The sequence below is a fragment of the Triticum aestivum genome, chromosome 5B, assembly GCF_018294505.1.
Source record: "Triticum aestivum cultivar Chinese Spring chromosome 5B, IWGSC CS RefSeq v2.1, whole genome shotgun sequence".
Lineage (NCBI taxonomy): Eukaryota > Viridiplantae > Streptophyta > Magnoliopsida > Poales > Poaceae > Triticum > Triticum aestivum.
Window position 1 is genome coordinate 476,716,972 of NC_057807.1, and position 27,535 is coordinate 476,744,506.

At 43.5% G+C, this 27,535-nt stretch overlaps 2 protein-coding genes, 1 long non-coding RNA gene and 1 pseudogene across 4 annotated transcripts; all 4 read right to left on the bottom strand.

Moving 5' to 3' along the window:
- Positions 1-2,211: 2,211 nt before the first annotated feature.
- On the bottom strand, positions 2,212-2,832 carry LOC123116509 (auxin-responsive protein SAUR21-like; annotated as a pseudogene).
- An 8,019-nt stretch (positions 2,833-10,851) lies between these two features.
- LOC123116510 (auxin-responsive protein SAUR20) lies at positions 10,852-13,587 on the bottom strand. 2 transcript variants are annotated; one of them, XM_044537461.1, is made up of 2 exons: positions 13,352-13,587; positions 10,852-11,532 (listed from the first exon to the last, which is right to left on the bottom strand). In XM_044537461.1, the coding sequence occupies exons 1-2, from the start codon at positions 13,360-13,362 to the stop codon at positions 11,175-11,177; spliced, it is 369 nt and encodes a 122-aa protein (XP_044393396.1). In that variant the 5' UTR covers positions 13,363-13,587; the 3' UTR covers positions 10,852-11,174. The 2 variants fall into 2 exon arrangements, with proteins under 2 accessions (XP_044393396.1, XP_044393395.1); XM_044537460.1 differs by lacking the exon at positions 13,352-13,587 and having other exon boundaries at positions 10,852-12,307.
- Positions 13,588-19,592: 6,005 nt separating this feature from the next.
- LOC123112597 (olee1-like protein) lies at positions 19,593-22,136 on the bottom strand. Its single transcript, XM_044533625.1, has 2 exons — positions 21,873-22,136; positions 19,593-20,534 (listed from the first exon to the last, which is right to left on the bottom strand). Exons 1-2 carry the CDS (start codon positions 22,060-22,062, stop codon positions 19,921-19,923), a joined length of 804 nt encoding a protein of 267 aa, XP_044389560.1. The 5' UTR covers positions 22,063-22,136; the 3' UTR covers positions 19,593-19,920.
- Positions 22,137-23,562: 1,426 nt separating this feature from the next.
- Positions 23,563-26,396, bottom strand: LOC123112598 (uncharacterized). The gene is made up of 2 exons (XR_006455597.1): positions 25,018-26,396; positions 23,563-24,117 (listed from the first exon to the last, which is right to left on the bottom strand). It is a non-coding gene; the product is annotated as an uncharacterized lncRNA (long non-coding RNA).
- Between the last annotated feature and the right edge of the window lie 1,139 nt (positions 26,397-27,535).

Below are 27,535 nucleotides of genomic sequence, written 5' to 3' on the forward strand. Positions count from 1 at the left end.
TGAAACTAGTGTTGTGCCTCTTTGAACAATTGTCGGAACTTAAGATTAACTTTCACAAGAGTGAATTGTTTTGCTTTGGTAGGGCCAAAGAGGAACAAGACACTTATCGATAATTATTCGGCTGTGAACTGCAACCCCTACCGTCCAGCTATCCGGGTATTCTAATTCATGATCGAAAATTAACTAATAAAGAATGGAAATGCATCGAAGATCGATTTGAAAAAAAATAGGTTGTTGGAAGGGTAAGCTTATGTCTTATGGAGGTTGGTAGGTGCTGATCAATTCAGTACTAAATAGTATGCCGATGTTCCTTCTATCTTTCTTTGAGGTACCTAAAGGGATACATAAGACACTAGACTTCTATCGATCTCGTTTTTTCTGGCAGTCAGATGAGGTTAAGACAAAATATCACTTGGCAAGATGGGAATTACTTGTCGATCCAAAAACCAAGGGGGTCTTTGGATTGAGAATCTCGAGATTAAAGATAAATGCCTGCTAAGCAAATGGCTATATAGGTTATCCATAGAATTGGATGGCACGTGGGCACAAATTTTAAGGAACAAATACTTACACTCTAAAACTCTGGCTTAGGTTACCGTAAAACCTAATTATCGCCGTTTTGGAACGGGCTCATGAGAATAAAAAATATCTTTTTTCATATGGCAAAATTCGTTGTTGGGGACGGAACGACAACAAGGTTTTGGGAGGATACATGGTTAGGAAAAATGCCTCTAGCCCTTCAGTATCCCTCTTTGTATAATATTGTGCAACGTAAGAAGGATTACATGGCAATAATATTATAAACGGTGCCTTTGAATATCCAGTTCAGGAGGTCTTTAGTAGGGAAACGATGGAATTCCTGGCTACACTTGGTGTGGAGGTTGATGGATGTTCAACTCTCAGACCAACCAGACTCCTTTCACTGGAAATTAACGGGCAATGGAGTGTTTTTGGTTAAATTTATGTACTTGGATCTCATTAATTATGGTCCAACCCCAAAAACGATACATATTTGGAAATTAAGGTTTCCTTGTAAATCAAAATTTTCATGTAGTTTATCCACAAGCAAGTGATCCTTACCAAAGATAATTTACTAAAGCGAAGATGTGTAGGTAGTGCACAATGTTGTTTTTGTGATCAAGACGAAACAATACAACACCTCTTCATAGATTGCCCTCTCGCGGAGTTAGTTTGGCGAACCATTCATATAGCCTTTAACATTACTCTTCCAGCTAGCATAGATGCGTTATTTGGGACGTGGCTAACTGGAGTGCAACCTGCTATTGCGTCATGTATTCGGATTGAAATATGCGCACTACTTTGGGCTATATGGAACTGCAAGAACGATATGATTTTTAACAGACAAAATATTTTAAACTTCTTGCAGGTTATTTTCAGAGCTACAACATGGATACATACGTGGTTATTACTTGTTACTCACTTCTATGGACTCTAGGGAGCATTTGGTTACTGGGTGCAACCGATGGGAGATGATAGCACGGGCTATCTTCAACCGGTTTGGGTGGCGGTCGCATAATAGAATAGGTGTTTAGCCACTATGTCCTATTGTCCAGCCGTTTGTGGCTATGATTTACTTTGCTAGCTTTTATTTATCTTTGCTCCTTTTGCGAGTTGTACTCGGATACCAGACCTTGTTATTTGTTGCAACTGCTTTAATAATATGGTTGCATGCATCTTTCGGATGCAGATGCCGGGGACAATCCTCCTTTTTTTTTAAACATACTTGTGTAGCAGATGAACTAAAGAAAAACAATATGGCTGATCAACGTTAGCATAGTTTCATCTAAATCACTTTTCTCTGAAAAAACACAGTAGAAACACAGGCGCTCCAACTTGCAATTAGTGTGAGATGAATAGAAGTGCGTTATTCTACTTTGGAATTATGGGTATTACGCCATATGTAGTCGGCAGAAAACTTGCAAATTCTATCGTGCATCTGTATAACACTTTCGCAGACAGTTACTATAACTTAGGAGGAGAACACACATTAATATCTGACAGTGCCTTCTCACAAAAACAGAAAATAGAATAAGAACGAAAAATATCTAACATTGCCAAGTATATGGTGATGTTGTTTACAATACCATACTTGGGAGCTAAGTTTGCTTCCAACTGTGTACATGATAGTATGAGTGGTGCAAGCTCAACAGAAACTCAGAGCTCATCAACTCGGCGGTCGGCATCATCCAATCCAAATGCAAATGTTACGACCGGCCAACAATCATAGGCCAGCCAATGCCAAGCGACCGATAGGAGTTCACCCTAGGGAGGACATGCCTCCTCCGGGCCGCCATCTGCTTCTCCTCCCCGATCTTCTCTAGCACCTTGGCGAACGCCTCGGTGTTGCAGGGCAACTCGAGGGGCCCTGCGTCTACCCAAACGCTTCCTCGGCCTCCTCCAGCAGTGCCTGGAATAACGGGTGGCTCAAGCACTCCATCCGCACCATGTACCGTTGTCTATTCGCGCCGATGTACACCGAGAAGCAGCCCTCTGCTGGCTTGTTCCTCGTTGTCGTGCTCCGGCACCGGTCCAACGTCTTGGTGATCAGCCCGGCCTTCCTGGCCACCGAACTCTTCTCAGCCATGCCCATGGTGCACAAAACCCCTTCTCACCTATGGCTAGTTGCAAATTTGCAGAGAATGTGTAGCAAGCTTGAAATTGGGAGGTTGGGAGGAAAGGGGTGGAATGGTTTATATAGGGGGTGAGGGGTCGACCAAGATCGGCAAGACGTGGTCTGTTGATCGAAAGGCCGTATTTGAAATCCGAAGCCGGTGAGAGCGACCTGGAGGCTTTGTTTTCGCGAATACGCAAAAGACATTGCTCACCATTCCATTAACAAGAAGAAATGGAAACAGATGGAGATTAGTTGGATTTGGCAGCCCCGGAAGGTTAATCTAGGGGAGGAGCTAGCTAGCTGCGACTGTGGATTGTGGAAGCGTCTGTGACCTCATTCCCTCATGGTCGACTTGGAGGGGGTAGGAGCTGGGGGAGGGGCCAATGGCGTGGCGTCATGGCAAATAATGCATTAGATTTAGCCACGGAGTAGTTAATCCCACTCTGACTGACCTCCGCTGCATGATTGGGGCTAGTTTTGAGGTGTCAAACTCCCCATCCACAAGAGGGGCGTTGTTTGAGTAAATTGCATAAAACCACCACTTTGAGGGCTAGGTTTGCGAAAAACATTAGGATACATTTTTGCTGCAGAAAACAACACATCTCGCGTAATGGTCTTGCAAAAATCACTGATCGGCGGATCTGGCTCGTTTAAGTGCGTTTATGACATATGGGCCCCTTTTTCGCTCACGTGGCGTAACATTTCGTGCTAGATCAATTATAGTCTAAATTTACAAACTACTCCATAGATTTTACACAGACACCCCTAAATCAAAAAGAAAAAAAGGAATCAGCTCCACGACGCCTCCCCTTCTTCCCATCTCCTTCCTCATATTCCCGCACCGGAGCAGGGGCGCGACGGCGGCGGCAACATCCTTCCGGGGCCGCTACGACGACTCCCTGCAGTGCGCCAAGAAGTTCTACCCCTCCGCCTCGGCTACCAGGACGAGCTGCTCTGGGGCGCCGCCTGGCTCTACGAGGCCACCGGCGACGAGGACTACCTCGACTACGTATCCCGGGACGCCGTGGGCTTCGGCAGGACCGGCTGGGCCGTGCGCGAGTTCTCCTGGGACAACAAGTATGCTGGCGTCCAGGTGCTGCTCTCCAAGGTGCTCCTCGCCGGCGGCGGCGATGGTGACTATGCTCACACGCTCAAGCAGTTCCGGGCCAAGGCCGAGTTCTTCATGTCGCCTGCATCCAGAAGAACGGCGGCAACAACGTCCACCTGGTAGAGCGGCGGGCGCAGGCGGAGCAGGCGGCGGTGGCGCGGCTAGCATCCGGCGGAGGAAGGTGAGGACGGCCTGGCGGCGGTGGCACGACTTGCCCTCGAAGCAGAGGGGGCGAAGCAGAGGAAGTCGCCAGCGGCGGCTCGAAGCGACGGAATGCGCAGGGACGGCGGGGAATGGAGCGGCGACGGGGCAACGGCTCCGGCGTGCTGCTCGTCGGCGGGAGGCAGGGTCGCAAGAAAACGAGGCGAGGCAGGTCGGCGATGGAGCAGGAGAGGCAGATCCCGATCTGAATCGGGAGGGTGTTTTCGCTTTTTGGCAAAATTGTTGGGGGTGTTTTCGCTTTTTTACCCACCTAATGCTGTCTTTGGTAAAACGCTATGCCACATCAGCAAAATAGGGGCCTCATCTGTCATAAACGCACTTAACCGAGCCAGATTCGCCAATCAGTGGTTTTTGCAAAAAGATTACACAAGACATGGTGCAATTTGTCAAGAAACTGTAACCTAGTGTTTTCTGAAAACCTTACCCTCAAAGTGGTGGTTTTCTGCAATTTACTCGGCGTTGTTTAGGTCAGCATTAGCAACGGCGCATGCAACGCTCCAAACCGTGGAGGCTTTGTTTGATGGGGTCTCCGTGCTTGCAATTGGGCACCTCGCCTGTGTCTGTCATTACCAGTTTGGGGATTTCACACCTGGGTCTAATAATGCACCAAGTATATACTTGTTGGTGGATAGTGTTTTGTGTATTAGTGGATAGTGTTTTGTGTAGATTTGGTCAAGGGTGCAAGACGTGTGTGTGGTGTCTCGAACTGATTTGCTTGAGGCCTGTTGGATTCTGAATTGTCTTTGTCAATGAAGAGATATTCAGCGAGCGAATGTCGACATGAAACTGACTGACCCCATGTTGTATCTCTGTGCTCTCTTCCTAGTGTCTATCTGAGAAAATCTACTCCCTGTTCTCCAGGGAGTAGTTAGATCATGCTGAAATAATAAAATATTGTATGCAAGGAAAAGCTGGCCGTTGCTTGCAGAAGAAAAACATTGAGCTTGCAGCGTGCTTGACAAAATCCTACTAGCTGCTGTGTTGCTAGGGATCCGATAGAAGTGACAAGGCAGCGATTTTGATCAGCTCTATTTCTAGCAATTGGTTACAGAAATGTGTGCACCTATCTCTTTGCGCCACGTGCAAATTGGGCATGCAACTGAACTGATCCTTCAGACATTGCGTTCTAGTGCTATTATGTTAAAAGAATCGATAATCCCTCAGAAGAGAAAAGAAATCTAGAAGGCTAACAATGATCATGACTACGAATTCGACCGTACCACGTGTATACATTCATCAGGTCAATGACCACCAGACCAATCGCGGCAACACCTAGCATGCATGACAAGGAGTCAGACAATGAAGAAAAAATTCTAGCAATTGATTTTGGCCAAAGATACTCTTTAACATGTATCCATCGTGCTCTAGTGATGGTCAGAATGCGCCCCACATCGGTGCAGATGTTAGCGCGCTCGATGTCTTCGATGGCAAAGCTAGCATCTCAACAAATGCCCAATGTGTGCAGTTCATCTTGATACATGATTTCATGTTGATCGAGGTATTGGAGCAAGATTTCTTCTCTGGCAAGTTCATGGCGGCAACACAAGAGACTTCATCTTTGGTGGTGCTCCTTGAATTCTGGGTGAAAACCCTAGGTCTAACCTTCACTAGCTAGTTGTACCTAGCAGTAGTCGTTTATGCTCTCTTGTTGAAATCTCGAGTTTGTTTTGACTTCCTCCCCCGGGGTGAAAACTCATGATTCAGCCTATGTGGTTGGATCCGGCAACAATCATGTTCATGCATTATTTCCTTTCCGAAGATGATGCTGTTAAGGAACCATCTCGTAGTACGGAAGCTTGTCAATGGCGGTGGTGGTAGTTGTTGATCGGTTACTGTAGGGGGTCGTTCGTCTTGCGTTGATCCTTTCGTTTTCTCGTCTTTTCTTTAGTTTTTTTAACACGGTACAATCAAAGTCGCTCACATACACGAGCATACACTCAACCCCATAAATACACATACCTACACCCTACCCCTATTATTAGAGTTGTGTCGAATATTGTATACAAGGTAGGTTACAGTTGGACTTGTAGTTGTATTGCGTTTACATAGGATATGGAGCCGTGTCCTAATAGGAGACTTGTATCCTAGGCCTCCCATATACAGTGGGGGTAGACACACGATGTAACCTATGCCAACATAATAGCACCGGAACACAGGGGAAGCCGGCGGCATGTGCCGGTGTCCAGGGCGACCGGGTGCGGTATTGTGACGGTGTCACGGGGAGGAGCGCCCGTAGTCAGGCCCCGGGGATGTAGCCATATCGGTGAACCTCGTTAACAAATCTCGGTGTCGTGCTCGTGTGATTGCTTGGTCCTCGGATGATCGACGGTATGCCTTGAATTTATTCTAACAAGTGGTATCATGAGCTAGGTTGTTCGAAGATTACAGATTGTTGATTTAGAGGAAGGATCGAATCTAAGATGCAGCCGGCCATCGACGTGGTTCTCAGTGTGATCGGAAAAAGGCAATCAGAAGAGTTACGTGACTGATCTTGGCGAGTTGCGGCGATCAACAACAGGCGAGTATACATGTGGCCGTGGCTGCGGGGCGTGGCAGCGGAACGCGTGCGCACGCGGGATGTGCGGCGATCGATCGGATGGATCGTGGTCGATCGGGCAAGCATCAGGGGGCACAGGTACGTGCTCGTGGGATCGTCTGGCAGCTAGGAGGCTGGCCTTGTGCAGGCCAAGGCCCACGTGTGGGCGTCATGGAGCAGATGGGCCAGCTGGATGGAGCGTACGAAGCCAGGCAACGAGACCCAGGTGTACTCCATGTCTTGCTTCCCTCTATCAAGGGGCCTATGTGAAAGTGTGTCATCAATTATCAGACAGTTCTGGTGGGGCTCTAAGAGAGGAAAACGAAAGCCCGCTTGGGTATCATGGGATGTAATGATACAACCAAAGTATATGGGAGGTATGGGCTTCCGTGATCTAGAGCTTTTTAATTTGGCGCTTCTAGCCAGGCAGGCTTGGAGAGTAATGACCGAACCAGAGTCATTGAGTGCACGAATCTTGAAGGCTATATATTATCCAAACTGCTCTTTGTTAGAAGCTGAACTAGGGTCACATCTGTCACAGATTTGGAGAGCACTGGTCGATGGCAGAGATATTTTGGCTCAGGGGATTGGCCACAGTGAGACCACCAATATTTGGAGACATAATTGGATCCCTAGAGAAAACTACAAACGGCCGATCACCTCACTTGTACCCTCCCTGCCCCAGACAGTCTCCGAACTTATTCAACCATCAACTGCTTCATGGAGAGCTCAGTTCATACGTTCGGTATTTACTCCTTTCGATGCAGAAGCTATACTGAAAATCCCGGTGTGCACACGAAGAGTTGATGATTTTTGGGCATGGGGTGAGGAGCCGAGGGGAAACTTCACAGTTGGTTCGGCATACCATATGCTAGTTCGGACCAAGTTTAACAGAGAAGGATGGCTCGAGGAGTGAGGGGGTCCTCAAGTACACATGCCGAAGGAAAAGAATGGAAAGCTTTGTGGAAGCTTCAGATCCCGTCCAAAGTGAAAGTGTTCCTATGGTGCCTGGCTCGGCATTCCATGCCATCAATGGATCTTCTGCACCGACGAAACATGGCTACCTCGTCCCTCGTGTAATCTATGTGGAGTTTGTGATTCGTGGAGACATGCACTTTTCAATTGCCCCTCGTCACAGAGCACCTGGGCTTTATCATCGGAAGTGATCTTGGATTACCTTAGTTCAAACAAGACGGAGTGTGCAAAGAAGTGGCTATTTGAAGCGCAAGAGGCTCTATCTGATGAGGCATTTATCAGATTGGGAGTCACCCTTTGGGCCATCTGGGGAGCCCGACCAAAAGCTATCTACGAAGATATTCATAAAAGTCCGTATGCCATCCATAGTTTCATCAATTCATATTTGGATGAAACAAGATTGTTGCGGCCAGAGAGCAGAAGCACAAGAAGCACGCGGGTGCGGCCATCAGGCTGGATTGCACCACTGAAAAACTACTCGAAGCTTAATGTAGATGCTTCAGTACATCGTCAGGGTCATGTTGGAGCGGTGGGAGCTATCTGCCGTGACCAAGCTGGCCTATTCCTTGGAGCGTCTGCTATAGTGTACAACAATGGTGATCCAGCTACTTTGGAGGCGATGGCCATTCGGGAGGGTCTGGACTTGGCGGCAGACCTACAGATTCAGCAGATACAACTCGCATCAGACTGCAAGGGAGTGATAGAAGAAATTCAGAGTGGAAGTGCCGCTACTTATGGGGCGATCATTAAGGAGATCAAGCAACAACAATCTACTTTTAGTTCTTGTTTCTTTATTCATGAATTTAGGAGCTCAAATGTTGAGGCTCACAACCTAGCGAGACATGCTTTATCTTTGGGACCTGGCCGCCATGTTTGGTTTGGCCATCCCGTGGGGATTCCGTTCGTCCATGTAAACGTTGTGACGGTTTGAAATAAAAAGTCTCGCGAGGTTGTCTCAAAAAAAAAGGCAACGAGACCCAGGCAGGGCTAGCGTTGTTGCAGGTGCGTGCAGTCGGACTGAGATTTGTTTTGGACTCGTTATGACAGCACAAGGCAGCAGAAAATATCCATCGGGTAGCAGGAGGTTTTGGCAAAGCAATTACTAGCATTGGAAGTTGTGCCTAGGACCTAATACACGTGAGTACAAGGATGATTTTTGGTACGAACTTCTACTGGTGCATCTTGTGTACTTGAGCATGTGTTTGGAAGCTTGATTTTTTTTCACAAGGTCAGCTGTACGAAGAATCATGACGCCATTGGGCATCGGGTTTGAGGTGGAGAAGTTCACGGAACTGAAAACCTTGGGTTATGGCAGACACAGATGAAAGATTTGTTGGCACAACATGAATGCTTGAAGGTGTTGCGGGAAGTCATGCCAGCTAAGATGGAATTATTATTTGATGGATGGAAATTCGTGGCAGACGATTTGAGAACCTCGAGCGTGTCATACAGTCGAACGAGTTCGGCTGGGTCGGACTAGATAGTCTGATGGATCGACGCGAGTCGGTTGGTACAGAAGACGGTGCTGGGATCGGCGGCGACGACATAGGAGCATGATGCTGATGGTGACCGACTTCTGGGCGTGGAAATACGTGGCGCAGGCCCGAGGGCTTGTGTGGCTTCGACAAGACTATGGTGCGGGATTGATTCAAGGTGGTGTATACACGGAACTTAAAGTCGATGAGGCGCATGGGTGGATTGATCATCTACCATGTAGTCATGTTGAAGGTGGAGCTGGAGTCTGGAAGACTTCACTCAGTGCTGATTGAGGGGCTACGGCGTAAGTCGATAGGAAGTCGAAGCCTATTCAGCAAAGGGGAAAAAAGCGAGTGACGCGCAATTCGGACTGGAGTCCAGTGGTCTGATGGAAGCGTGAAACTCGTCATCGGTCGGTGATGATCGGCGGTACTCTGCAGTGGGGGTTGAGTAGGTGTGGGTTCGCGACCCTTGAGACTCGACCAAGACAGCGGAGGCTCGACGCGGTAATAGCGGCGAGGCGTGCGGTATGCACAGGACATGGAGACGGGCCAGGGCTCTGGTGGTCATACATGTAGTGAGACAACTGCGAATTTGACTCGGGATGACTACAAGCAACAGTGAAAATTCTTCAAGTTTCAGACATGCGGTTAAGAAAGGAGTGGTGATGTTGAGTTCAGGTAACTCTTATGTGTGACATCCAATATGTGAGTTGTTCACTTTTACGCAGGTCAGTGGTCGGTGGGAGCACAAACTAGAGTAATAAGAACTTAATTTTGCTCGAGTGTTAACTATGATCAAGAAAAGGAGGGACTACAAGTTGTAGGTGGAGTCATATGGAGTCTTTGGAGTAGCAGCGGTGCTCATGGGATAAACTCAAGTTCAATGTACATGGAAGTTTGATGCATGGACAAATTCAAGGTGGTGGAGAATATTCGCCAAGGTGAAGTTTATTAGAGTTGTGTCGAATATTGTGTACAAGATAGGTTACAGTTGGACTTGTAGTTGTATTGCGTTTACATAGGATATGGAGTCATGTCCTAATAGGACACTTGTATCCTAGGCCTCCCATATATAGTGGGGGTAGACACACGATGTAACATATGCCAACATAATAGCATCGGAACGCAGGGGAAGCCGGCGGCATGTGCTGGTTTCCAGGGCGACCGGATGCGGTATTGTGATGGTGTCACGGGGAGGAGCGCCCGTAGTCAGGCCCCGGAGATGTAGCCATATCGGTGAACCTCGTTAACAAATCTCGATGTCGTGTTCGTGTGATTGCTTGGTCCTCGGATAATCGACGGTATGCCTTGGATTTATTCTAACACCTATGAGCACCTCCCACTGAACGAACATCGCCAGAAGCCTAATAAATCTAGGAATAATGCGAGCACCAATGTCAAGTCTATGACTTGAACTCTGGTGGGGTGAGGATATCACTGTCCTCCTAACCATCCAACCATAGGTTGGTCCGATCTTCTTTTCTTTATTGAGTGTGTGCATTCTAGTCATTCAGAAGTCGGACATGTACTCGTTGTGCTCGTATTCTTTTGATGTAATATTATGTGTCGATAAAAAGCTCCTTTGTCGAAAAATACAACTATAAGCGAGTTTTGCCTTTGGTGTTACATGTGTCTACTCGACAAACTTTCTATTCATCCTTGGAGATTTGAAAATTAGCCATGTGAGTTGAGGCTATGTAATCCTGTGTGTAAATGGATTTGATTGGATATCAAATCAGTAGATATTTTGTGTAGCAGATGAACTTCAGAGAAACAATATGGCTGATCAATGTTAGCATAGTTTCATCTAAATCACATTTCTCTGAAAAAACACAGTAGAAACACAGACGCTCCAACTTGCAATCAATGTGAGAAGAATAGAAGTGCGCTATTCTACTTCGGAATTATGGTATTACGCCATATATAGTCGGCAGAAAAGTTACAAATTCTATCTGTATAACACTTACGCAGACAGTTACTACAACTTAGGGGGAGAACACACATTAACATCTAACAGTGCCTTCTCACAAAAACAGAAAATAGAATAAGAACGAAAAATATCTAACATTGCCAAGTATATGGTGATGTTGTTGACAATACCATACTTGGGAGCTAAGTTTGCTTCCAACTGTGTACATGATAGTATGAGTGGTGCAAGCTCAACAGAAACTCAGAGCTCATCAACTCGGTAGTCGGTATCATCCAATCCAAATGCAAATGTTACGACCGGCCAACAATCATAGGCCAGCCAGTGCCAAGCGACCGATAGGAGCTCACCCTAGGGAGGACATGCCTCCTCCGGGCCGCCATCTGCTTCTCCTCCCCGATCTTCTCTAGCACCTTGGCAAATGCCTCGGTGTTGCAGGGCAACTCGAGGGGCCCTGCATCTGCGTACCCAAACGCCTCCTCGGCCTCCTCCAGCAGCGCCTGGAACAACGGGTGGTTCAGGCACTCCATCCGCACCACGTACCGTTGTCTATCCGCGCCGACGTACACCGAGAAGCAGCCCTCTGCTGGCTTGTTCCTCGTTGTCGTGCTCCGGCACCGGTCCAACGTCTTCGTGATCAGCCCGGCCTTCCTGGCCACAGAAATCTTCTCAGCCATGCCCATGGTGCACAGAACCTCGCAGGCTATAGCTAGTTGCAAATTTGCAAAGAAGGTGTAGCAAGCTTGGAATTGGGAGGTTGGGAAGAAAGGGGTGGAATGGTTTATATAGGAGGGAGGGGTCGACCAAGACGTGGTCGTCTGTCCATCGAAAGGCTGTATTTGAAATCCGAAGCCGGTGAGAGCAACGTGAAGGCTTTGTTTTAGCGAATACGCAGAAGACTTTGATCACCATTCCATCAAAAAAAGAAGAGCAATGAAAACAGATGGAGACTAGTTGGACAATTATTGTGCATATAGAACCAATCCTTGCGTCTTTCTCGTTGAATCTTTGGAAGGATGCACCTTGTTGCTTTATCAGCATCTCCATTATAATACGCTTACAGTCAGAGATTCAGAGTAGGATTAGGCTGCCTCGGAAGGTTAATCTAGGGGAGGAGCTAGCTAGCTGCGACTGTGGATTGTGGAAGCGTGTGTGACATCATTCCATCATGGTCGACTTGGAAGGGGTAGGAGCTGGAGGAAGGAGGGGGCCAATGGCGTGGCGTCATGGCTAATAATGCATTAGATTTAGCCGCGGATTAGTTAATCCATCCCTGACTGACCTCCCGCTTGCTGCATGATTGGGGCTAGTTTTTGAGGTGTCAAACTCCCCAACCACAAGCGGCGTTGTTTAGGTCAGCATTGGCAACGGCGCATGCAACGCTCCAAACCGTGGAGGCTTTGTTTGATGGGGTGTCTGTGCTTGCAATTGGGCGGGCGCCTCTGTCATCGGCGGTTTTGGGATTTGACACCTGGGTCTAATAATGCACCACTTGTATACACACACTTGTGCTAGTAGATAGTGTTTGTGTATTAGTGGATAGGGTTTGTGTAGATTTGATTAAGGGTGCAAGACGTGTGCGTGGTGTCTCGAGCTGATTTGCTTGAGCCCTGCTGGACTTGAATTGTCTTTGCCAAGTGCCGACGAAGGGATATTCAGGGAGCGAATGTCGACAGGCATGAACCTGACTGACCCCATGCCATGTCGTATCTTCGTACTGTCTTCCTTTGTACTTCCTCCGTCCGAAAAAATTTGTCTCAAGCTTGTTCCTTAAATGAATGTATCTAGCACTAACTTTCTGCTAGATGCGCCTATTTGAGAGACAAGCTTTTTCGGACGGAGGGAGTATTAGTAATTTAGTATCCACAGATTCAGTCTCCATCTGAAAAATATCTAGTTTGGATCATGCTAAGCATACTACACGCTAAGCTGTCCTTTGTTTGCAAAAGAAAAACATTGAGCTTGCAGCGTGCGTGACAAAAATCCTACTAGCTGTTGCCTTGCTAGGATCCGACAGAAGCGACAAGGCGGCGATTCTCATCAGCTCTATCTCCAGCAATCGGTTACAGACATGTGAGTGCCTATTTCTTGGTGCCATCAGGGCCGTCTCTAGAAATTCGGGGCCTGGTGCGAAATGCAAATGGGGCTTTAAAATCTGAAATTTTCTTATAACTAAATCATACTTTAGCATACATTATATATCATTTTATACTCCCTCCACAACCTAATCTAAGATCTTTTTGACATTGTCGTAGTGTCAAAAGACGTCTTATATTAAGTTATAGAGCTAGCACGATGTTCACAAAATAGCAAATATACCAACTATCTCCCCACACACAATTCAACCGCTGAACAATTATCGTGTGCCGGTCTGTTAAATAACCGGAGAACCAGTGCACATGTATCGTGTGCCCATTAGTCATATTGGAAAGAAAATAACCTAACATAAATCTGCTTTGGCTTGGCGCACCTGATGTACATGGACTGCTCACTGATGCCTAAATTAAAGCTCCCGATCGATCTGGCCTTAGCCTTCCGCTTGGCCAGCGGTTGCGTTCTGCTTTGATTGGCGGTGTTGTCCCCTATTGTCCACGAATCTGCTTGGCTGGTTTCTGCTCGAATTCGTGGTGGGAATTCTGCCGCACATCCAAGCAGATTTGATCTAGGGGGGCATGGGATTTTGCAAGACTGGAAACGAATCAGCGATATAACTGATCGAGAGTGATTTTAGGAGAGGCTCGGGTCGTGCTATCGATCGGGACGAAGCTCGAGCGGTCAGAGCAGGCCGGCAGGCCCAAAACCGTCGAATCAGAAGAAATAGCTTTATAGAAAAATATAAGTTTGGCCCAGAACTGGGGGCCCTTGATATGTGGGGGCCCTGTGCGGTCGCACAGTCCGCACAGCCCCCTGGACGGCCCTGGGTGCCATATGCAAATTGGGCAACTGGTCCTTCAGACCTTCCGTTGTTCATGTACGAGCAGATGAAGCAAACCTCTACTTGAGCATTATATGCCCAGCTGGCTCTCCCTACTTTTTTATTTCCTTTTGCGGAACGGTGAAAGGCAGATGAACCAAAATGTAAGACATTTTTTGACACTACATTTTAAGCCAGAGGGAGTAATAAATAAAACCGGACCTTGTCTTACCAGAGCAATCTTTTGAAACACAGAAGCTTATAGAAGCAACAGTTAGGAAGACATCGACAACTGCAAACTGGATATATCACCATCTCAGAGAAGCCGTCACCGAAAAGGGCCACACAAGATAATCCCAACTTTGTCGAGACTGAGAAGGAGGCCACAAACCTCACAAGTTCCTCAACGGATTTTTAAATTTGGTTAAATCGTTTATTTTTCTTGTGCTGTTATATGGCTTCTTAGGTTGATTTTTGACTTCTAGTCGATTTTTTCTTAGGCTGGATCTTTTACTTGCCCTGTCTGGGGTATTTGTTTTTTTTTTCTTAGGCTGAAATTTTACTTGCCCCGGTTTGGAGTAAGTCGATTTTTCTATTGGATTTGAAACCCATTGCATATTGCTTTTTTTCTAGTGTTTTTGCTTTTTTTTCCTTTTTTATATATTTTAGTCGGTTTTCTTTTATGGGTATTTTTGGTACAACTATTTTCTTCAAACGTGGTAAAATCGCAGATGTCCGCATACACGCACATACAATCACCCTATGAAGGCACACACGCACACTGGAATCTCTCCTTCCACCGAATGAACATCGTTGGTAAGTGCCAAGCCTAGGACATTGGTGGGCTGGTTCCACCACAAGGAACCTAACCATCTGAGTTGCGCTCAGTTCACGGTATAGGTATTTTTGGCATCACTTTAACTGTATGTAAGTCGCCTAACAATTGATTGTTGGTCAATCAATTTTTTTTGGCCCTTGATTTTTACTTTGAGTTTCGTGTTTTTTTTTCATGTTCTGTTCTGTGAGTTGTTTTGGGCTAAGGGTTTTCGACTCACCACATATTTGGCTCAGTCAATTCCTTAATGGGTTGAAGCCATTATTTGTGCGATCTAGACCTCACCTCTCTCCCTTTGTTCTTTCTATTTTACTATTTTTATTTGTTTTTGCTTTTGTTTTTCTTTACTAGTCAGTTTTTTTATTTTGTAGGTATTTTTTGAGATGTTGGATGATTATAAATGTATACACACATATACTATAAAATATTTGCAAAATTTGCACTATTATGTGAGTACTCTTTGCATATCGTGAAAAGGTGCAATTTTGGTGTAAAGTTTTGTGCAAGCTTTTTTATAATTTATTTTCTTATCTTTTTTCTTAAAGGGTAAGAATAATGCCACTGATTCATTGTTTCTTATAGAGGTAATACCACCGGGAGTCACAGAACTTGCATCACATGCTAGGTTTGGTGCTAGAACATCAAAAATATGGATTTGGGGTAACCTAACTTGACTAAAGCGTGCAGATACGGTCACAATACGCGTATGCGGGTGCATCCATGTGTATGGCCCATTAGCCAGTAAGTGGCGCTGGGTGTGTCATATTTGTTTTTATACAAAACACTCTCCTACTTTTTTGTTCGTAGAAAAAGTTAACAACCACGACATTTTTGCACAAAACCGCCTACTATTATTTTGTTTACAGAAAACCCGACCACACTACTGCACATATGTGCAAAAATTAACATCAAAAATCAATATGTACTAAACTAGGATGCATGTGGAGCTGCGGATAATGCGGCCCATTTCGCATGAACTATTTTTTTTATATATTCGTAAAACTAAGTAATAAAGTTATGTTCAAATATTTGTACATACAATGATTAGTAAATAAAAATATTTAAATATAAACCAATGTATTATAAAAAAATATTTAAATATGTTCAAATTTTGTTAGGTAATAATTATGTTCAAATTTTTGTGTGTTAAAAATATCATACATATACACAATGATTAATAATAAAAACTCTTAAATACAAACCTGTGTATTATATATTAAATATTTAGTAAATATTTTATACACCTAAGTATAATATAAACATGTGTGTTTCGTAGATGTGCATATTACATATTTGGCTTTAAATATATAATTTAAAATTATTATTTTTTATATGCACATTTTTATAGTTCGATGTTTATCTAATTTAAAATATGAATATTTAATCATGGCTAATATTTAAATTATATAATCTTTTTGAATGTAAGTCATGAGTAAAAATTATACACATGTGAAGTTCATAAATATTTAGTTCATGTCTGTACTCATCATTTCATATAATTTAAATATAAGCCGCAAGTCTATATAGTTTTTAGATTCATTAAATATATTTTTTAATAAACATTTTCAGTGTCTGTTAACTGAATATATTTTATATAATACACAGGTTTATATTTAAATGGTTTTGTTTACTAATGATTGTTTTTATGTATAGTACTCCCTCCATCTCAAAATAAGTGTCTCAACTTTAGTACAACTTTGCACTAAAGTTAGTATAAAGTTGAGACACTTATTCTGGGACAGAGAGAGTATTTTTAACACATAAATATTTGAATATAATTTTATTACTTAAGCTTCACAAATATCTTAAATATTTTATTAATTATGTTTTACTATATATTATATATATAATACACAGGTTTATATTTACTTGTTTTTATTTACTGATCATCATTTGAATGCATAATTTTTTAACACAGAAATATTTGAACCTAAATTTATTCCATATGTTTTACAAATATCTTAAAAGAAGTAGGCACGCAAAATGGACCGCAATACCCACAGCCATTCAAACTCCACGTGAGAACTCATTTTGTACGTACATGTTTCTTACCCGTATTAGGCATCAGGTCCTGAAGGTCGTATTGGCTAAGACTAGACTACCAACTGTAAAAACAGTTTGCATAAATGTGCTCGGGGTTTTGTGTTTTGTGTAAAAAAAACGTTGCGCCGTTGCAACCACTCACTGACAAGTGGGGCCATGCACATGAATACGCTCGCATAGGCGTGATGTGACCGTATGTGCACGCTTGAGTCAAGTTAAGTGACCACAAAACCGTATTTTTAAAGTTCTAGCACCAAACTCAACATGCAACACAAGTTCTATGACTCCCAATGATATTACCTCTTTTCTATAAAACTTCATTATTTTGATTTTATTTTAGTTATTATTTTATTCTATTTTAAGGGTAATACTGATGCCTCAAATTCATTCATTATTAGGAAATTAGTTTTGCGTAAATTTCACTATTATATGTTTACTTCTGCATATTTGAGAAAAGCACAATTTTTTTGTATACTCGGTGCAAATTGTTCCATTATTTGATTTAGTTTTTTTATTTTCTTTCTTCTTAAAGGGTAATACTAGTGCCATTAATTCATTCTTCGTTAGAAAACTTCATTATTTTGTTTTGTTTTAGTATTTATTTTATTTTATTTTCTTCTTAAAGATTAATACCAAAGCCACTAATTCAGTGTTTCTTTCTTAGAAAACTTCATTCTATTGATCTTGATTAATTTTATATTTCATTTTGTATTTTCTTTAATACCAATGCCACTTGGTCACTCTTTTTTAGTAAATTTCTTTGTTCTGAAATTTCACTATTATATTTGTTATTCTTTCATATTATAAAAAGCGCAATTATTAGTAAAATTGTGTGCAAATTTTGTCATTATTTATTTTATTTTTTTATTTTCTTTATTTTCAGAGAGTAGTACCAAATTTCACTAATTCTTTCTTTCTTTGAAAACTTCATTATTCTAAACTTTTTGTTTTTTTGTTTCTTCTTCAAGGGTAATACCAAAGCTCAAGTTCATTCTTTCTTAGAAAAACTTTATTATTTGGATATTTTAGTTTTAATTCATTTTCTTTCTTCTTTAAAAGGTAATACCAATGCCACTAATTCATCTTTTCATAGAAAATCTCATATTTTATTTTATTTTAGTAATTATTTCATATTATTTTTTTAACAAAGGTTAATATCAATTCCACTAATTCATTTTTCCTTATAAAACCTCATATTTTTTTAAAATATTGTTTTTATTTCATTTTCTTTATGCTTAAAGGTTAATACCAAAGTCACTAATTCATTTTTCTTAGAAAACTTTAGTATATTGAATTGTTATTTTATTTCATTGTCTTTCTTCTTTATTCATAATACAAATGTCACTAATTAAGTCCCTTTTAGGGAACATCTTTTTGTGAAAATTGCACTATTATATACTTACTATCTAATTGTCCGTGCATTGCACCGTGGGCATACATTGTCCTGCTTTTATTTTGTTTAGTTTATTTTTCTTTTTCTTTTTCTTTTTCAAGTGTAGTGCCAATGTTACTAATTCAATCTTTCTTATAACCTTTTTTTTCATTTTCTTTCTTTTTAGGGTATGCCACTGAATCATTCTTCCTTATAAAACTTCCTTATTTTAAAATTTTTATCTTTAATTTTATTCTATTTCTTCTTTAAGGGTAATTGCTATTCGTGCTGGAGTTGTTGGATTTCCCCGAAGAAGAAGAAGGGTGATGCAATATAATAGCATATAGTATTTCTCTTAGTTAAGAATCAAGATTTAGCGAACCAGTAGAAGACAACACACAAACAACTTTAGCAGCACCTGCAAACAAACAAAATAATTGCTTGCACCCAACAAAGGCAAGGGGGTCGTCACTACCCTTGTTCTTGTTAGTTACAAGGTTAAAAGAAAATAGCGATAATGATAGCAAATAAGTGTCAAAGGTAAAAGCTTGCAAATTAATTGAGAATGGACACGAAGGCCATAGGTTCACTAGTGGCATCTCTCTCGAAAGCAATGTAGCGATGGGTAAACAAATTACTATTGGCCAATTGACAGAGTTGCGCATATTTATGATGATCATCCATGGCATAATCAATACACATGCATTACGTCTGTGACAAATAAACTGTTTATTCAACTGCACCTACTACTATTACTCCACCCAAGACCGCTATCCAGCATGCATCTCAAAGTATCAAGTTCATACAAAAAGAGTAACACATTACGCAAGATGACACAATGTACACAGAATAAGATCAATCAATATGACAGAACCCCATCGTTTTAATTTTAATAGCAACAATACAATACGTGCCCTTATCCTTTCTGCGCTGGACAGGATCACCGCAAAATTGAATCTACCACAAAGCACTACTCCCATGAAGAAAAATCAATCTAACTTGGCCAAAGTAGACGGATAGATCGAAAAAAATACAAAACTATAAAATTACGCAGCAAAGAAGGCTCAAGAAACTCATATAAATTCAATAGATAATCTGATCATAAACCCACAATTCATCGGATACCAACAAACACATCACAAAAGATTACATGGGAGTGATCTTAGAGAATGAATTTTCTTGGCCAACGAGGAGATATTCAGGGAGCTAATGTCGACATGAAACTGACTGACCCCAAGTCGTCTCTTCGTGCTGTCTTCCTTTGTACTCCCTCCGTCCAGATATACTTGTCATCAAAATGAATAAAAGAAGATGTATCTAGACGTATTTTAGTTCTAGATACATCCCTTTTTATCCATTTTGATGACAAGTATTTTCGGACGGAGGGAGTAGGAGTATCCACAGATTCAGTTTTCATCTGAAAAATATCTACTTGGATCATGCTAAAAGATACACGCAAAGCTGGCCTTTGTTTGCAGAAGAAAAAGTTTGAGCTTGCAGCGTGCTTGACAAAATCCTACTAGCGGCTGTGTTGCTAGGAGCCGACAGAAGCGACAAAGCAGCGATTCTGATCAGCTCTATCTCCAGCAATCGGTTACAGACATGTGTGCACGTATCCCATCGTGCCACATGCAAATTGGGCAACTGAAAAGAAAATCGAGAAGGCTAATAGTGACCATGACTACGAATTAGTACCACATGAATTCATTCATCAGGTCAACGAACAGCATGCCAATGGACAATGGCAACGAACACCTAGCATGCATGACAAGCAGTCAAGCAAGAAATGAAAAATCTAACATTGATCTTCCCAAGAAGGCTGAAATCCCGTGTCTTGTCACGCTTGTCCTGAGGTTCTGGAACCGGCCGGCGGGTTTACGGCCGAGCAGCCGTTCGTTGTGGTGGCGGGAAACGTTCGAACGGGGGCGGCGCCGTTGATGACACCGGCGCCGGCTGGTAGAGCGGGAAAGGCAGGAAGGGCGGGCGCAGGAACGGCACCAGCCACTCCGGCACGTGGAACGGCCACGGGAACGACACCGTCCCTCCGGCGGCTCCCGGCGCGGCGGGCGACGGGAGCCCGAGCGGCGGCGGCCAGAAGAGCGGCAGGAACGGCCAGAAGAAGAGCGACGACCCGAACGCATTGCTGCCGCCGCCGTGGCAGAGCTTACGGTCCCGCTTGGCGGGGCGGAAGTTGAGCGCGTTGAGGTTGAGGAAGCAGGCGGCGGCGCCGCGGGGGCCCCGGAGCGCGATGTGCTGCGTGGAGCCGCGGAGGCCCGGGACGTTGCAGGCGGCCGATGAGCTCCGGACGAGCGTGGCGCGGCACGCCGACCGGAGCTCGTGGCCCTCCCGGCACTCGAAGCCGTCCACGGGGGGCACGTCCAACTTGTACACGCCGTGCTGGTCCGTGGTGCGCTCCGCCTCCAGCGAGATCTCCTCCGGCGCCGCGCTGGAGTTCACCTTGAAGTTGCACTGGATCAGCACCCGAGCCCCTGCATCACATTGACATCAGACCACGTACAGCACCTGCTACTGTTAGTGCTGGATAAATTCAGAGCCTGAGCTCTTCTGTTGACGAGAAAAACAGAAAACAGAAAACACTGCAATTCACACGGTTAATCTGGTTCAGAGCTCATTGCAAACGATTGAACCCACCTACAGTAAAAGTTTAGGTAGCAACTCAGAGTGGCAGAGCAAGAGCATGAGCAGGGGCAACATTGTTCAGACCACAGGCATGCAAATGCCTGTGCTGATCATCGTTTTTGAGCTCTGGATTGTTATTCTGTCCAGTCAAAACAGTATGCCTAATGCCTCTTGGATTCATATCACTCGTAACATTCTAGTGCCAATACATGGTCAGAGTTGAGAGTAGAACGACACCGCAGGCAGAGGACTACTAAAACTCTGAAGCAACCGGGCATGTTCAGTAGTATTATTTTTCTTAAGAACTGCTCAGTAAAACTCTAAGAAAGAGGTGAGAGTACAAAATAGTTACTGCTCCCTCTGTAAACTTTTATAATACGTTTCCGATTTTAGATCACAAATCTAAACCGTCTTATAAAAGCTTACAGAGCTAGTACTTCTTTTAAGATAGTACTACCTCCGTCCTGGTTTATAGGTCCCCTTATAGTTTGTGTCAAAATTTGACCAAAAATTTAACTAACAAAATGTTAATGCATGTCGTTGGATTCGTATTTGAACATACTTTTCAATAATATAATTTTTGGTGACATGTATGAATATTTTGTTAGTTCAATCTATGGTCAAAATTTATCCCGAAATACAATGGGGACCTATGAACATTTTTGGTGACATGCATGTGCCACTTGATTCGCAACCCTTGTAATTAACAAATCTGTTAACAACATGCAGCCAAGAACTACTTCCTCCAGTAAACGTGTAAGTACAATGCAGGTTAAAAGTGTGCTCAATATCTACTCAGTTCATATCTTTCTTTTGCTCTTTAGCCGAGTCTCCTCAGTGAGTTCAGACTTGAGTGAAAAATGCACTTTTACGCCAAAGCAACTTGTTGCGCCTACTTATCAATTCCCAGCAAATTAATAAAAACCAATAAAAGGGTACAACAAATAGGCAACGTAGCTCTCTGCATTGAGCAAGAGATTCGCACCCCTTGTGATTGACAAATCTGCTGCAGAAGAAATGCAGCAAAGCAGGAGCCAGTCAATGTAGAAGTGCACGCCTGATTAAGCAACAAGCACACTGCGTTCCAGAGCAAACTACACCACGGAGTGCAAATGTGCAATGCAGATCAAGACGGCGTTGAAAAGGAATGGTAACCGGAAAGAGCATGCCGTGTGTTTCACTCTCACCTTTGAGGAAGAAGCTGTGCTTGGAGAAGGTGTTGTTGGAGCAGGCGTCGCAGTAGACGGAGCCGACCACCGTGATGTTGCTCGACTTCCTGGCCTCCGCCCCGCCGCCCAAGAACGACACCACCACCGCCGCCGCCACCAGCAGCGGCGCCATGAACGCTGCGGCGGGAGCTCTGCAGTTCCTCGCCATTGCCGCCACGAGATCAGGTAGCTTGCTGGCTAGCAAGCAATGGGGATGAGGTTGGGGGGCTACAATGGAAGAGAACAAATGCATGTGAACCGGCTTGGACTGGCGCGGAGACATGGAGAAGCCCGTCAAGCACTAGCTGCTACTGCTGCTACTGCGCTTGTGGTGCTGTGATCTCTTCCTACTTTTTTTGTTTGCCTTTTTCTCTTTTTTGCTCACCGGAGATTGGGACGGATGCAGCCATGCACGCTCTGCATGCATGCACGTGATTGGGTCTATGGGACCAGGTGTATGCGATTAGAGTCGTCATATGTTCCGGTGCAAGATAATCGCTGGAGTTGAGTACATCTCGTCTGTGCCTGCTGACCCGGTAGATCGACCTCGGATCGTATCCAGTGCACCAGTGCTTGTGGGCACATTTCGAAATGTTCCAAAAAATATACATAAAAAATTGAGCACATTCACAAAATATTAATGTTTGTTGTCGCAAAATTTTAAATCAAATATTATTTGAGATACAAAAATGATAAATCTGACATTAGTGTGATAATGGGTCAAATCTAAAGCCCAACTTATGATGCATACTATACGGTGTTAAATTTGTTATCTTTGTACCTCGTGCAATGTTTAAAATTTTTCAACAACAAAATGAGATCCGTGGGCACTAGCGCCCAGGATATATTTTTATAGAAAAAGCCCACCCGGGTGAGACCACGGAAACTCGCTCCCGGCGGGAGTTGAACCCCGGTCTGCAAGGAAACACCACTATGTCCTTGACAACAAACATTGATGACACATGAATGAGCTCATTTTTTCACACTTTTTAAAACATCTTAAAATGTGTTACGGAGGTCCGGTGCACTGGTAGCACCACAAGCACCGGTGCACCAAATTTTCCCCAACCTTGATGATTGGAGAAAACATATAGGTAACGGATCATGCGGTGTGGATTTTTTTTTTGCGGAACAAAAGAACTTGCATTACTCAGCACAGTTTACAGGATTACATTCTCGTTCTACAATATCTCACACTACTTCCGGACCAGAGCCAAGCCAAACCACCGTTCGGTGTTGTGTTCTTCCAAAATTAGCCAAGGAATGACTAGCCAAATTACAGCATCAACGAGAATGAGTAATGCAAGAGCTTCTTTCTTCCATAGTACTGATGATCTCCTTCACGATGAACACATACTTGGACTTGTTGCTAGAGCCTCCAACTATCATCTGGACTGCTTGTAGACAATATGATTCTATATCTAGAGGCAGCATGCTCCATTGAATTGCCAGAGATATCCCCTCTCTCAGAGCCAGCAGTTCAGCTTCAAGAACATCATTACACCCATATATCTCTACTATTAAAGGAGGATCTGCAGTCGTCGTCGTGATGGTTCGACCGCAGCCCCACCCTCGATCGCATCCTGTTGCTAACACAGCCCATGAACGAGATACATCGCCACCAACTCAGCCCACGATCACGAACCGGCCGAAGAAAAACAGTTACGACTCAATCCACGAACGACGTCCACTCCATGCATTGACCAAAAAAAACCACGTCCATGCCAAACCAAAAAAAAAGACACGCCCGAGCCAAACCAAACAAAGAAACAAGTGCGACAGCTCCATCGCACGTCGCTAGGAACGCCAGTTCGTCGCCAGGAACGCCAGTTTTTCTCTCGCTGGACCCATACTCGCCCTCCGGCCACATCCGCCGGAACGGAACCAGTCCGGCCACGTTGCCAGGAAGCCAGAATTTCCTCTCGCTGGACCCATACTCTCCCTCCGGCCACATCCGCCGGAACGGAACCAGTCCGGCCACGTCGTTCTCACGCCAGGTGGGTGAGCTGCGGCCAGCTGCGGCCTCTGCTGCCGCCGGAACCAGCAACCTCTGCTCCCTTCTCATGGTGCAGCCTCTGCTCCCGTCTCATGGTGTTGCTCACCAGGGCCATCGGAACCAGCCACCTCCGCGCGCCGGCTGTTCCTGCACCCATCTCCTCACGCCGCAGGTACATCCTCCTGCCACCATCCTCCTGCCACCATCCTCACCATGGTCTGACAGTAACTGCAATTTTCAAATAGAAGTTTATGACAGAAAGAATTCCAAACCAGTGTGTTCTCCCTTCTCTAAGAAGGTAATCCATATAGCAGAGGAGACAAGCAAAACCATAAAGGATCTGGAGTCTGACTATAGTTGCATATATAAGTTATAACTTAGAACTTGGTGTTCATCTAAAATTACTGAAACTATCGGGAAAAATGCAGATAGGTAGCAATAAAGTGATATATCCAAAAGCTATGTATGAAGACCTCTATATGGCTCTATGTGGATGCTAACAAACAACGATCAAACCACGCAAAAAAAACGATCAAATAGCAAAACTGTAATGTCATGCAAGTTCTGGGCAGGACAGTATACAGATTTGTAAAATGCAAGTGGATTTCTCTGAGAAGGAAAGCATCTGAGCCCTATAGAAGTTGCATCATGTGGTAAAAAGTACAAAGAAAAGAAAATAATGGTGAGCTCTCGCCTATTTTTCCATATTTAGCCTTCTCTGTCGCGCCTTCCTACCCGATCTTCTATAGCAACACCTACCGCGGATGTCATATTGCTCGGTCACCTGGAGCACTCACACCATCCCAGAACATTGCGGTCTCGCTCCCATTTACTTTCTCTCCCAGGTCCGGATCCTCCTAGCCTCCCAAGTGCATTTTTTTTGTTGTTGTGCCATCGTGTCACACTTGCTATTAGTGTTTAACAATGACCCCATTGTGATATATAGATAGATTAGCAATGCTACTGCCCACATTAAATTTCCAACTGCAACTTAACAACCACCAAGCTTACAATATCTTCTCCCTTGATGCCCAATAACCTCAGTATGTGTGCATCACTTATTCCAAACATAACATATGTTTAGTTTTTCACCAATTAGCTATAAACATAAACATTTTCTTTCATTACCTCCCTCTCGGCCACCATGTGCACTCTTTCTCCATTGGTAGCCCTTGTCTTCAACTGCACAAACGACACGAAAATTGGCACATGCATAGTGACATACGATGTCCTTTCTATGTCAAATATTCGGTAAATTGGATGTTGAATGATCCCATTAGATGTATTTCAGCCATCATAACTGTTTTTGCATTTTCTCAACATCTTTTGAGCGAGAGATTATAGTGCCAGCTACATCAGTCGGTAGATAAGTCTTCTCAACGGACAAAGAAAAACTTAAATCAAAACTCTACATAACCGGATTGTTTACACTGAGCATTACACAGTTTTGAATTTCAGTATGTGGTGTCTGCTTGTACCTATAGTTCTGCATCTCTGCTACATACATACAGCATATCCACCATGGTTGTTGAGCTCGCAGTCAACAAGGTCCTAAGTAAGTAAGCATTTTTTTGCGGGTAAAGTAAGCATTTTCTGCTGATTGCAAGCATGCCATCGATCAGATGACTGATGTGACTACGTGAGCAAGCACATTCTGGTTCTTTTGGCATATGCAAATGAGCACTTTCACAAATAGAAAGCTGAAATAAATTGCAAAAACAGAAGAACTTACACAAGCATGTTATTATATGCGTAATATGTAATCCAAGAGATCAAGCAAAAAGAATGCAAACAAACTCTTTGCCTGTCCTTCCACTGAATATTATGAGTGCATTAGTAGCAGTATTAGTAATAGATTAGAGTTGCCTGTTCTGAACTTATGATAGCATAAGCCGCCTCTTGTGTTTTCATCACACAAGGGGAAACAAACAGAATTGTGTGGATAATCTGAAGTCACGGGACTTAACAGGACCGTGGTAAAATTGTGTGGTGCGTAAAGCCGGCAAGGCCAGACTCTTGAAAGACTCTTGCAACAACCATATAGCTAAATAGAATACCAGGTGGATAATCTGAAGACTGAAAATAAGGTTTATTATATCAGGCAAAGCAAACAGATTTGGCACTGTATTACGCACCCACTGTCCAGATACATCATCCTCTGGACTTGAGTAATAGAATTGTACTGTCCAAAGAAAAGCAGGACATCCTCTTTTTTTTACCAAAGAAATATACAGGTTCAGTGTAAGCTGACGAGATCCTCTGGACTTGAGTAATAGAATTGTACTCCGCATTCCAGTGCTCCGCATTCAAATTGAATTACGATGTTGCAGGAGGAAATAACAGTAATGGGGATTAATTTGGCTAATTAGTAGTAATGCAGTACAAAAGCCTTAAGAAGTAGCTAGGAGATAAAAGACTATGACCAACACAACTGTACAATTAATTTATAACAATCTTATGCAAGAAATTAAGCATAGGCAATAGAATGGCAAATTAGATCGAGAAGATATGACCTCCTGGTCAGAAGCGAGGATCTACGAGGATCTTGGGGCATACGGTTCCATTCATTCATCCATATGAAGGTTGTTCGCGCAGAGAAATCCCATATTTGAACCTAAATATAAATAGACATGTGATCGAAGAAAAGAAACACAAAACTTTACACATTCAAGCGAAAATAATCAGAAATTACCGGCTCAGACTCCGAAGCCAGAATCTTGTTTGCTCTTTTAAAGTTCTCGACTGAGTTATCCTGATATGTTAAAAGTAAAAGTTAGAACAACACCGTCTTCTTATGAACTGAAGTGAAATTCATGCATGAAAACATATAGATCCTTTACAAAACCAACACTGCTTTCCAGCAAGTACACCCAATGCAAAGAAATCACAGCAACTGCAGAACGTTTCAGAATGGCACTTATTCCCCCAATCTGTATTGCTAATATCGTCATAATTACAGTAACCATCTAATCATTTTTGTAATGCAAAAGAATGCAGGTAATAAGAACATAAAGCTATAAGACATAGAGATGTCACAGGACAGAGGGCATCTGTATGATAAAGGGAAAAGAGGTATGTGTATGCCACTCACATGTCTCAACATAAGGTCTTCAATAAGCTTTCAGAACTTAGCCTAGCTTAATTTTATCAGTTTTTGATTATGAGAGGACACCAAGATCACAACCCACCAATACACCCCGGCCACCATCTGGTTTCTTCATACGAGAACAAACGGACACCACTGACTACAGTGTTTCGTCTTCCGATGATGATGACAATGTGCACACACATGTGGCTATGATGGTTCCCATAGCCGGCAATCTCACAGCCTTTCAGCCAGTACAACATGTTCAAACGCCAATCGGTATCGACCTTACGCATAAAAAATTTCAGCTTGCATTTATACATTTGTTAACCTAAGTGGTCCACACAATGGTTTTTCAGGAAATCACTCTCGTGAAGCCACTTACTATGATCACCGTGTATCACTTCAAGGAACACAAAGCAGCATCGAGCATAATATTGGCTCAGATATAGCGGTTGGACTCAACACCTCACACACTGGTCTTGAACACATTGCTTCAAATGCAATCATTACATCTGACAAAAAACAGAAAAGGCGAGAACAATACAGAGCACGGCGGGA